The 12,289-nt window shown below is 39.9% G+C and overlaps 1 protein-coding gene across 1 annotated transcript in view; it reads right to left on the bottom strand.

Annotated features, from left to right (window-relative positions):
- Positions 1–12,289, bottom strand: part of UTP20 (UTP20, small subunit (SSU) processome component, homolog (yeast)) — a 109,965-nt gene that overhangs the window by 34,544 nt on the left and 63,132 nt on the right. The window contains exons 29-35 of the mRNA XM_011936931.1: positions 11,778–11,865; positions 9,226–9,369; positions 8,992–9,042; positions 8,737–8,889; positions 7,069–7,224; positions 6,123–6,263; positions 4,952–5,089 (exon numbers count right to left, since the gene is read on the bottom strand). Coding sequence (XP_011792321.1) covers positions 4,952–5,089; positions 6,123–6,263; positions 7,069–7,224; positions 8,737–8,889; positions 8,992–9,042; positions 9,226–9,369; positions 11,778–11,865 — 871 coding nt within the window. The remainder of the gene's footprint in view (positions 1–4,951; positions 5,090–6,122; positions 6,264–7,068; positions 7,225–8,736; positions 8,890–8,991; positions 9,043–9,225; positions 9,370–11,777; positions 11,866–12,289) is intronic.

Below are 12,289 nucleotides of genomic sequence, written 5' to 3'. Positions count from 1 at the left end.
CTGACCAACATGGTGAAACTTCGTCTCCACTAAAAATACAAAAATTAGTTGGGCATGGTGGTGAGCACCTGTAATCCCAGCTACTCAGGAGGCTGTGGCAGGAGAATCGCTTGATTCCGGGAGGCGGAGGTTGCAGTGAACCAAGATTATGCCACGGCACTCCAGCCTAGGCCACAGAGTGAGACTCCATCTCGGAAAAAAAAAAAAATACATGAAACAACAGTTTCCAAACCTTGGATATCAACCACTGCAGGCCAGTGATCTCTGAGAGAAATAAATAAATAAAGTGAGGCTTATAATTACCCCAATTTACTCTGTGGAGAGAACTGTTAAGTTGCAGCACAGGAAGAGAAACCAAAAAGAGCCCAGTGGTCTTCCTGAGTTAGAAGACAGGGTTGAGGCTACGGTAGCTAGAGTTCACGGGGCACAGCACCAGAGAGAAGAGCTGCACAGAGGGAAGCTGCACAGGGCAAGTTCCTTGAGTCTTCGGCTGAGTACTGAGCAGTAAGCGTGAGTAAGGAAGACACGGGAACAGAACCAAAGAAGGGAACAGGCAAAACAATCATCAAAGACCATATAAGGTTGAGGCTAGTTCACAGTCCCATCAGCCAGAGTGAAATACCTCAGGCTACACAAGGCATTGGGTATTTAGGTCCTTAGAACGGTAGTGTCTCAGTACCAGGGCCCTATTAGTCATAGACTAAAGGCTGCTCCTGCCCTAAGGGAGCTTGAAAGCAAGATTCTAAAGAATTAGACTATTCACAAGTAACCTAACTGCATCTGAGAATAATTCTCAGGAATACTCAAAGACATCCTAATGTACCCAATGCCCAGTAAGGTAAAATTCATAATGTCTGGCACCTAATAAGAAATTACAGCTGGGCACGGTGGTGCCTGCCTGTAGTCCCAGCTACTCAGGAGGCCAGTGTGGGAGAATCACTTGAGACTAGCCTGGGCAACAAAGCGAGAACCCCATCTCTATAAAAAATAAATTAAAAATTAGCTAGGTGCAGTGGTGTATACCTGGAGTCCCAGGTACTTGGGAGGCTGAGGTGTGAGGATCATGAGAGTCCAGAAGTTTGAAGTTGCAGTGAGCTATGATCATACCACTGCACTCCAGCCTGAGAGACAGAGCGAGACCCTATGCAAGTTTTCTAGCAGACTAGCCTGGGCAACAAAGCGAGAACCCCATCTCTATAAAAAATAAATTAAAAATTAGCTAGGTGCAGTGGTGTACACCTGGAGTCCCAGGTACTTGGGAGGCTGAGGTGCGAGGATCATGAGAGTCCAGAAGTTTGAAGTTGCAGTGAGCTATGATCATACCACTGCACTCCAGCCTGAGAGACAGAGTGAGACCCTATGCAAGTTTTCTAGCAGGCTTGGCAATAATTTATAAAATTCTCATATGGTAATAAGTGGTTAAAACTTTAATACTTAGAAAAATAAAAGAAGTGAGAGGAAAGCATAAGAATGTTAAGGAGAGACATGAAAGATATTTTGAAAAGATGAAATTGAACTTCTAGAGATAAAAAAGACAATTCTGAGAGGGAAGATATACTGGATGGGATTTACAGCAGATTAGACAATGAAGCAAAAAAGATTATTGAACTTGAAGACAGAGCAGTAGAAAAATGAAACAAAATAAAACCCAGAAAAAAAAAAAAAGATGAAAAAAGCAAAACAATATAAAAGCCTCTGAGTTATGGGACAACTTCAAGTGACCTAATAATGTACACTGGAGTCTCCAAAGGCAAGAAGGGGACCCAAAAATATTTAAAGAAATAATATATGAAAATTGCCAAGTTTGGCTGGGAATAGCAGCTCAACCCTGTAATCCCAACACTCTGGGAGGCCATCGCAGATGGATCACTTGAAGTCAGGAGTTTGAGACCAGCCTGGAAAACATAACGAAACCCCGTCTCTACCAAAAATGTAATAAAATTAGCCAAGAGTGGTGGCATACACCTGTAGTCCCAGTTACCAGAGAGGCTGAGGTAGGAGAATCGCTTGAACCTGGGAGGCAGAAGTTGCAGTAAGCAGAGATTGTGCCACTGCAGCCTGGGTGACAGAGTGCAGAGTGACATTCTCACTCCAGCCTGGGTGACCGAGTGAGATTCTGTCTCCAAAAAAAAAAAGAAAAGAAAAGAAAATTTTCAAGTTTTATGCAAACTACATATCTATATATTCAAGAAGGTCAATGAACCCCAAGCACAAGAATCATAAAAGAAATGACACTAAGGTACTCATAATCAAATGGCTTAAAACCAAAGGTAAAGAGATACATTTTTAAAAGTAGTTAAGAAAAAATTCTATGAAAAAAATCCAGAAACTGTCTACAAGGGCCGGGCCAAACAATAACAACAACAAACAAACAAACAAAAAAACAAAAGCAAACCCCCAAACACATTACATTCGGGGGAACAAAGTTAAGAATGACTTCTCATTGGAAATAATACAAGCCAGAATACAGTTGAGCACCATCTTTGAAGTACTAGAAGGAAAAAACTAAAACAAAAACACAATAAACCTATCAATCGAGAATTCTATACCCAGCAACATTATCTTGCAAAAACAAAGACAAGCAAAGACAAACAAAAGCTGCAAGAGTGAATCACTAGTAGACCTGTACTAAAAATTAAGGCAAGTCTTCTTACCAGAAATAAAATGAAATCCACGCACAGTGGCTCATGCCTGTAATTTAAGTACTTTGGAGGCTGAGGTAGGAGGGTTGCTTGAGGCCAGGTGTTTAAGACCAGCCTGAGCAACAAAGGAGACCCTGTCTCTACAAACAAAAACAAAAAAACAAAAAACTCACATACACACAAAAAACAAACAACAAAAAAATCCTCCTTTGTTTCCTGCCACAACAAATAAATAAGAAATTTTAAAAATATAATTAAAAGAAGAAAAATGATACCAGATGAATATCTGGAACTCCACAAAGAAACAAAGAGCACCAGAAACTATAAATGTGTAAGCAAATATAAAAGACCTTCTCTTTATTTTCAAAGAGCTCCTTAAAAGATAATTGACTACCTAAAGCAAAAATGACAACAATGTACTGTGTACTTTAAAATGAATGGACAGGCAAAACCTACGGCAAAAATCCCTCAATAACTAGTAAGCCACTGGAGATAAAATAAAATCTCAAAAAAGTATAATTAATCCAACAGAAAAAAAGATAAACAGAAAAAAAAGAAAAAATTGGGTCAAATGGAAAATAACAAGACTCAGATCTAAACATAACCTTAAAAATAATCATATTAAATGAGAATGGTCTAAATACCAATTAAAAGGCTGTTGGACTGGATAAAAAGCAAGACCCAGTCAAAAGCTACCAATAAGAAACCAACTTTAAATGTAAAGTCATAATTAGGTTAAAAATATAAGGCTAGAAAAGGATATACTGGCAGGAGAAGGTGGCTCACGCCTGTAATCCCAACACCTTGAGAGGCCGAGGTGGGTGGATCACCTAAGGTCATGAGTTCCAGACCAACCTGGTGAACATGGTGAAGCTCCATCTTTACTAAAAATACAAAAATTAGTTGGGCGTGGTGGCATGCACCTGTAATCCCAGCTACTCAGGAGGCTGAGGCAGAAGAATCACTGGAACCTGGTAGGTGGAGGTTACAGTGAGCTGAGATCGCACCACTGCACTCCAGCCTAGGTGACAGAGTGAGACTCCATCTCAAAAAAGGGAGATATCATGTGAACACCAACCAAAGCTAAGTATACTTTATTTTTTTTTCCTGTCTACATGCCATTCATATTTCAATGGCATCAAACAGTTAGGTTATGCTTACTAGCTTTTTAAACCAGGATATAAGGGAGCTATCTTTTAACTACTTAGATAATTCTTTTAAACATTTTGAATATCCTGAAACAACAGAGGAAATCTACTATTGTATAAAGCTATGTAATCAACAGTATAAATTTAAGTCCCAAATCCTGACATTACTGCAAGTAGATTTGAATTTGTATGATCATTTAATACCACCTTTCATTAATCTTTTTTTTTTTTTTTTTCAAATAGTCTTGCTCTGTTGCCCAGGCTGGAGTGCAGTGGCACAATCTCAGCTCACTGCAGCCTCTGCCTCCTCGGTTCAAGTGATCCTCCTGCCTCAGCCTCCCAATATAACAGGCACGCACCACCATGCCTGGCTAATTTTTATATTTTTGGTACAGACAGGTTTTTGCCATGTTGGCCAGGCTGGTCTCAAACTCCTGACCTCAAGTGATCCACCTGACTTGGCCTCCTAAAGTGCTGAGATTACAGGTGTGAGCCACTGCACTTGACCTCATTAATCTTTTTAATCAATAATTACTGATCTAGTCTTTACTATGTGCCAGGTACCATTCTAGGCACTGTATAATATAAAGGTTAAAACAGCCCTAAGTTCAAATATCTGTTCTGACTCTGGGCATCTCTGAGAAAGTTATATAACCTCACTTCTTCTCAGATTGCTCTCCTGTAAAACAGTACTTGAAGAATAGTCCCTACCCTACTCCAGAGGGTTGAGTTGTTGTGAGAATGAAACACTTGAAATAGTGCCTGGTACCTGGTACGGTATTAATGATACCTACTATTTCATTTCACTTCTTGTAAGTCATTTGTGAAAATAATGACTGCTCACTAGGGTAGTTAACCAGATTTAAGTGCTATGACACAAAAATAAAAGTATGCAATTTTAATAATGTGATAATTTCTAGGAGGAAGAATATTTTGTGGTGGGCCTCTGTGAGCTAATAATAGAAAAAAAACTCAAATAATAGCCATCATTTAGATAGCATTTACTATGTGTCAGGCACAGTTCTAAGAGGTTTAGAACTATTCTAAACCTCTAATTATGGTGGTGACATCAACATAAACACCACCAACTCCATCTATATTTTGGCAAAGTGTATCATGGTATGGGAAGAGGGTCCTTGGTTTCTAGATCTAATGACTTACCTTGAGCATTTTCTCATCAAAAATTGGAGTCATGGCATAAGGCATGATGTAATTCTGAAGAGATTTAGAAGACAGAACAACTTTGCCTTCCATTAGTTGTTTTGCAAGTTTCTTCAAGGCTCTTGCTCTTCTGTGGATCTATGAGTTAGATAAAATATGAATTAGTTACTGAATAATCTCACCTTCAAACAGCTCCATTTTAGTATCATATTCTCCTTTCTTTTTTTTTTGAGACGGAGTCTTGCTCTGTTGCCTGGGCTGGAGTGCAGTGGCTGGATCTCAGCTCACTGCAAGCTCCGCCTCCCGGGTTCACGCCATTCTCCTGCCTCAGCCTCCCAAGTGGCTTGGATTACAGGCGCCCGCCACCTCGCCCGGCTAGTTTTTTTTTTTTTTAGTAGAGACGGGGTTTCACCGTGTTCGCCAGGATGGTCTCGATCTCCTGACCTCATGATCCGCCCGTCTCGGCCTCCCAAAGTGCTAGGATTACAGGCTTGAGCCACCACGCCCGGCTGTATTCTCTTTTCATTAAAAGATTAAAGGAGTGGCTGGGCACAGTGGCTCATGCCTATAATCCCAGCACTTTGGGAGGCCAAGGTGGGCAGATCACCTGAGGTCAAGAGTTCGAGATCAGCCTGGCCAACATGGAGAAACCCCATCTCTACTAAAAATACAAAATTAGCTGGGCATGGTGGCACACGCCTGTAATCCCAGCTACTCGGGAGGATGAGGCAGGAGAATCCCTTGAACTCCGGAGGCAGAGGATACAGTGAGCTGAGATCGCGCCATTGCACTCCAGCCTGGGCAACAAGAGTGAAACTCTGTCTCAAAAAAAAAAAGAAAACACAGTCTATGTGTTACATGAGCAAACACCTGTGCCTTGATTTGCTTTCAGAGATAGAATCCACAGCACTTGTTTCACAGTGAACCCAAAGTATTTACACTTCTTAGGAACGCGCAGAGAAAAGGGACACTATTATTAACTGTGGTTTGTGATACCACCAAAGAAATCAGAATCCAGGAAATGATCATCTTAATACAAATTTCAATGATGATCATAAAGGCTAAGGAAAGAGAAGCTTAAACCTTTACGGAAAGTTAAAACACGTCTTTCCAAATGAGGCAGAACTGTTTGAAGTATTTCATAGTTAGGAAAAGCAGAATTGTCTTCTACCTGAATGTGCTTCATGTTCTCAAAGAAGTCCATTTCTGGGTCATGGTAATGAGTAAGCTGTACCAAGTCTTTGAATTCCAGTTGGTTTGGAAAGGTTTGAATTAAACAGGAAAGTATCGTGGTATAATCCTGTTGAATACTCTATAAATATGAAGTGAAGAAAAAAATATTTTATTTTAAAAAGAATTTGCTTCTGAGATAATATGAGGAAACAGAAAAAGACATAAAATTTTAAAAAGTAAAATATTTCCACTGTTAAAAAAAAAAAGTCAGGATTGCTCGAGCCCGGGAATTTGAGAACAGCCTGGACAACATGGTGAAATCCTGTCTCTACAAAAAATACAAAAATCAGCCAGGTGCAGTGGTGCATTCCAGTCTGGGCAACAAAGTGAGCCCCTGTCTCAAAAAACAAACAAACAAACAAACAAAAAACCTGACAGCTGTATTAGATCAAAAGTGACTGGTGGCCAGGCATGGTGGCTCACGCCTGTAATCCCAGCACTTTGGGAGGCCGAGTCGAGTGGATCACTTGAGGTCAGGAGTTTGAGACCAGCCTGGCCAGCATGGTGAAACCCCATATCTACTAAGAATACAAAAATTAGCTGGGTGTGGTGGCGCGTGCCTGTAATCCCAGCTACTCTGGAGGCTGAGGCAGGAGAATCATTTGAACCCGGGAGGCGGAGGTTGCAGTGAGCCAAGATCACGCCACTGCAGTCCAGCCTGGGCAACAGAGCAAGACTCCATCTCAAAAAAAAAAACAGAAAAAAAGTGACTGCTCTCCTTTCTAGTGCCACTCCCATTAAAAGTCTGGTGACTGTGTACTCAATCAAATATTCTCATTAAATGCACTAAGCCTTACTACTTTTCTATACAACAGTAGCAAATGTGGGAAAACAAAACAAAACACAGCCTCAGACAGTAGTGCCTAAAAGACAAAGTTATATACCTCTGTCTGGCTCTTCAGACCTTTCCTCAATTTCTCCAGGAGTGAACGGTGGATGATTTCTCTATAGTCTTTCTCTGTGACGTTCAAGGCAGCTAGCTTTTTGATGATACTCATCAGGCACATGCTGGCATTATCACTTAAACTCATATCTCCTAACTGCAAAAAAAAGAGAAAAAAAAAAACCAAATTATTCTCTAATAACTACAATATGGAATATTACTTCCCAGTACAAGCACCTACAAAATTCTGTCACCGTGCTTGTAAAAATGCCTACTAAGCAAGTTCCCACAAATACTTCATACCTAAGGGAGAACCAAATGTAGGGCTATGAGGAATATAATACTGTAAATGGCTGAAAAACCACGCTTCCCAAGAAGTGTCATTTAATTTCAGGTAGCACTATGAAATGTCCTTGTTAATTAGTTTTACCTCCCAAAGCAGGCAGTCTAAAAGGTTCACTAAAGCCAGTTTTCAATATTCAGTATCAAGTCATTACTGAAAATGACAGAATTGGCTGCTCTAGAGTTTGTGGTTTGAAGAATGTCAAAGTGAGTGTAGGGAAGGTATCCTTGACTCAGCCAGCCAGGCAGTGGCTTAGAATTTTTTGTGCTGAGTTTTGGCATGATTATGAAGAATGAGCATAAAATGGGGAGATTATTTTTTCATGTATTACATAATCCTTAATATTAGATGAATAACTATAAAATGCCACAAAGAGATCACTGATGCCACTACACAGTTAACAATAATCAAAGGTTTCATTTTCTGCATTTTTGGATTTTAATTCAGTTCAGCAACATAGCACTTAATATAATCCAAACACTTTTTATTTCTCTTATAATTTCAATAAAAAAGGGATAATTTTCAATTAGTATAGTTATGTGTTTAAAAATTGACGTAACTGATACACCAAAAAATTCACCCTTTTAAAAAATTTACAATTTGGCTGGCTGTTGTGGCCCACACCTATAATCCCAGTACTTTGAGAGGCCAAGATGGGCAGATCACCTGAGGTCAGAAGTTCGAGACCAGCCTGGCCAACATGATGAAACCTTGTCTCTACTAAAATGCAAAAATTAGGTGGGTGTGGTGGCATGCCCCTGTAATCCCAGCTACTACTCAGAAGGCTGAGGTGGGAGAATTGGTTGAACCTGGAGGCGGAGGCTGCAGTGAACCAAGATCACGTCACTGTACTCCAGCCTGGCTGAGAGAACAAGAGCCTGTCTCAAAAAAAAAAAAAAAAAATGTACAATTCAATGGTTTTTAGTATATTCAGGAGGTTGTGTGATCATCACCACTAATTCCAGAACATTTTCATCACTCCCAAAAGAAACCCTATACCCATTAGAAATCACGCCCCATTCCTCCCTTTCTGCAGACTTTAGTGACCTAATGTACTTCATCTCTATGGATTTCCCTATTCTAATACATAACTTCTTGATTTTTTTCAAAATGCTTTCATATGTGTTATTTTATTCACAATATTTGCCTTTCCAATCATGAGAATAAGTGTTTTGCCAGACAAAAGATTCTTCACATAACGAAATTTAATCCTAAAAACCTTTGTCCCCCCTCAAAAAACAAATTTAAAGATTAGGTCACTGTATTAGGCAGCTGTATTACCAGAACAATAAAAAATAATTTATGAATTTTGCTATAATAACCTACCTCTAGATTATAGAAACAATTATGCATAACTGGAATTAGGTAGTTAACATCCACAATTTGCATTTGTTTAATATAAGAGGTGATCGTCTGGAAAGTCTCAAAGCGAAGGTCAAAGTTGATATCATCAAGATGTCTTTGATCAAAGGCGTTAAGCTATAAGAAATGTCATTGAAATTATATAAATGAAGGTATACAAATCTTAAGTAAACAAAAATGATAATACTTTTGAAGCCAAAGAGAACCCTTCTTTCTTACCTTGACAACATCAGTAATATATTTCAACCCACTCTCAAAATCAGAAAGAGTCTGAAAGGAAAGAAGACAGTGTATTATCTTAACTTTTCTGCCCTCCTCCCCTCAGTTCCCTGTCCCGACTCAAATTCATATAAAAACATCACCCTAGCATGAAGAAAACCCCTAATATGGTTTATAAGTCATAATTACATTTTTAGAAAAGGGTGATTTGGAGTAAAAATGAATAGTACAGACCTCGAAAACTGTACAAAGCAATTTTCTTGACAGTTTGTTCTTAATAACTGAGAAAAGTTTTGCTATAGGCTTGAGGAAGCTTGTAGGGTCCACACAATGCTTTAACAAGTTTTGTACTGTCACCAGAATATCAACCTCTGTATCCTTGAGAAGAAACATTAAGAAAAGTCATATTTCAGTAAGTTATAAACTGGTCAAATTATACTTTAATATATTACAACATAGAAAACAATTACAAATAAGATGTGAAAGTAGTAATTGGAAAAATTATTTTATCATCTTTTAAAAGTTTTTAGCATTTTAATTTAATGTAAAACCCTTAAGAATGTGTGAACCAGTTTCTTCCTTTAATTCTAATAAGCAATATATGTAGTTTTGAAACATAATTTCTTCTATTGTCTAATCAAAAAAGATACAAGAAAATGAGCTTGCTGAAGTACAGTAGTCCCTCAGTATCCAAGGGGGACTGGTTCCAGAACCCCAAAAAATACCAAACTCCAAGGATGTTTAAGTCCCTTATATAAAGTGGCATGGTATTTGCATATCACCCACACACCCTTCTGTATGTTTTTTTTTTTTTTTTTTTTTGAGACGGAGTCTTGCTCTGTCGCCCGGCCTGGAGTGCTGTGGCCGGATCTCAGCTCACTGCAAGCTCCGCCTCCCAGGTTTACGCCATTCTCCTGCCTCAGCCTCCCAAGTAGCTGGGACTACAGGCGCCCGCCACCTCGCCCGGCTAGTTTTTTGTATTTTTTAGTAGAGACAGGGTTTCACAGTGTTAGCCAGGATGGTCTCGATCTCCTGACCTCGTGATCCGCCCGTCTCAGCCTCCCAAAGTGCTGGGATTACAGGCTTGAGCCACCGCGCCCGGCCTTCTGTATGTTTTAAGTCACCTCTAGATTACTTATAATACCCAGTACAATGTAAATGCTATGTAAATGGTTGTTATACTCATTTTTAAACTTTGCATCATTTTTATTTTTATTTATTTATTTATTCATTTTGAGGTGGAGTCTCTTGTCCATTCTAGAGTGCAGTGACATGATCTCGGCTCACCACAACCTCCACCTCCTGGCTTCAGGTGATTCTCCTGCTTAAGCCTCCTGAGTAGCTGGGAGTACAGGCACATGCCACCATGCCCGGCTAATTTTTGTATTTTTAGTAGAAACGGGGTTTTACTATATGGGCCAGGCTGGTCTTGAACTCCTGACCTCGTGATCTGCCTGCCTTAGCCTCCCAAAGTGTGGGGATTACAGGTATGAGCCACCACGCCCAGCTGGTTAAAATTTGTATCATTTTTATAATTATATTGTTATTTCTACAAATATTTTCATCCATGGTTGGATGAATCCACAGATGTGGAAATGTGAATACAGAGGGCCAATTGTATATACTTCTGGTTGTCTACAGATCTGTGGTCTTCTAAATTGAACAACTGTGTGGTGAGAAATGTTTAGCATCACTACTGAAGTCTGACAAATGAGCATGAGCCACTGGAGGACTCTTAATTAAGACTGAACTGTGGTTTGCAAATCATATCAGAAACACTTAGCTGTGTCTGAATATTAAAAGTCTGATTTTTATTCCGTTTTGCCACTGTGATCTACAATTAAGATGATACAATGCGGCCGGGCACGGTGGCTCATGCCTGTAATCCCAGCACTTTGGGAGGCCGAGGCAGGCAGATCACCTGAGGTCAGGAGTTCGAGGCCAGCCTGGCCAACATGGTGAAACCCCGTCTCTACAAAACATACAAAAAAATTAGCTGGGGGTGGTGGTGGGCGTCTGTAGTCCCAGCTACTCGAGGCTGAGGCAGAAGAACTGCTTGAATCCAGGAGACAGAGGTTGCAGTGAGCCGAGATTGTGCCATGGCACTCCAGCCTGGGAAAAAAAAAATTTACACAATGCACTTCTTGGGTTCCAGGCTTGTTAGAGAAAGAAAAACGCCTGAAATGAATCAGAAGCTAAACAAGGGAAACAACTTTGGGCTAGTACTTTGTTATTGTTGTAGATGATGATGTCTCCACTTTCTTGCCTGCCTGCCCCCATTCCTAGTGTCTGTCCTAATCTTTTCCCTCTCATTTTTAAATTTTATTTATTTAATTAATTAATTTTTTTTTTTGAGATGGAATTTCACTCTTGTTGCCCAGGCTGGAGTGCAATGGCGCAGTCCGGGTTCACAGCAACCTCCGCCTCCCGGGTTCAAGCAATTCTTCTGCCTCAGCCTCCCGAGTAGCTGGGATTACGGGCATGTGCCACCACATGTGCCACCGGCTAATTTTGAATTTTTAGTAGAGATGGGGTTTCTCCATGTTGGTCAGGCTGGTCTCGAACTCCCGACCTCAGGTGATCTGCCCACCTCAGCCTCCCAAAGTGCTGGGATTATAGGCGTGAACCACCCCGCCTGGCCTAATTTTTGTATTTCTATATAAAGTCTTTTAAGTTCCTTGGGACAAATGCATCACAAAATCTAGCCAGTAAAAGTGCTGCTCGCAAGTAAACCTAGAGAAAAAGTGCTACTCTAAATACAGAGTAAGTGTCCTATGAGTTTGTACCTCAGCAATATTGCCACGGTGGAGGAATGGAAGGAGAAGCGTAATGAGTAGAGAACTTTGTTCTTTGTCTTTCATAAACTTGCTGATCCTAAAGAAGGAAAAAACAAATATGTAAGGACCATATACAGGAATATTTCTCTAAGAAGTTAAACTTTTTGTAGAAAAACATCAGTGACTAAAGACACAGTTTTAGCATTCCAATACACAGCTAGCTTTTAAGTATGTGTGCATGTATAAAAAGTTTACCTCAGTTACTTAGCTGTGCTCACTCTTACCCCTCTCCAACATCAAGCTCATGGCTACTATTCTATTTATTTTGCAATATCTGATTGTGTGGGTTACAGTGAACAGGTGAATAGGTGGGTTAGAGTGAACTCCAGTCCTGTAATTTGGCAATTAGTAATTGCTTTATTTTGCAAAGAAACAACATTTTTAAGTGCCAAGACTTAAGGGTTTATATACAGTATTTCAATTTAACACCCATGATAGCCCTGCAATATAGGAATCGTCAG

The sequence above is a fragment of the Colobus angolensis genome, unplaced genomic scaffold (assembly GCF_000951035.1).
Source record: "Colobus angolensis palliatus isolate OR3802 unplaced genomic scaffold, Cang.pa_1.0 Scaffold10, whole genome shotgun sequence".
Lineage (NCBI taxonomy): Eukaryota > Metazoa > Chordata > Mammalia > Primates > Cercopithecidae > Colobus > Colobus angolensis.
Note: the sequence above shows the minus strand (reverse complement) of the source record. Positions and strands in the feature narration are given on the sequence as shown.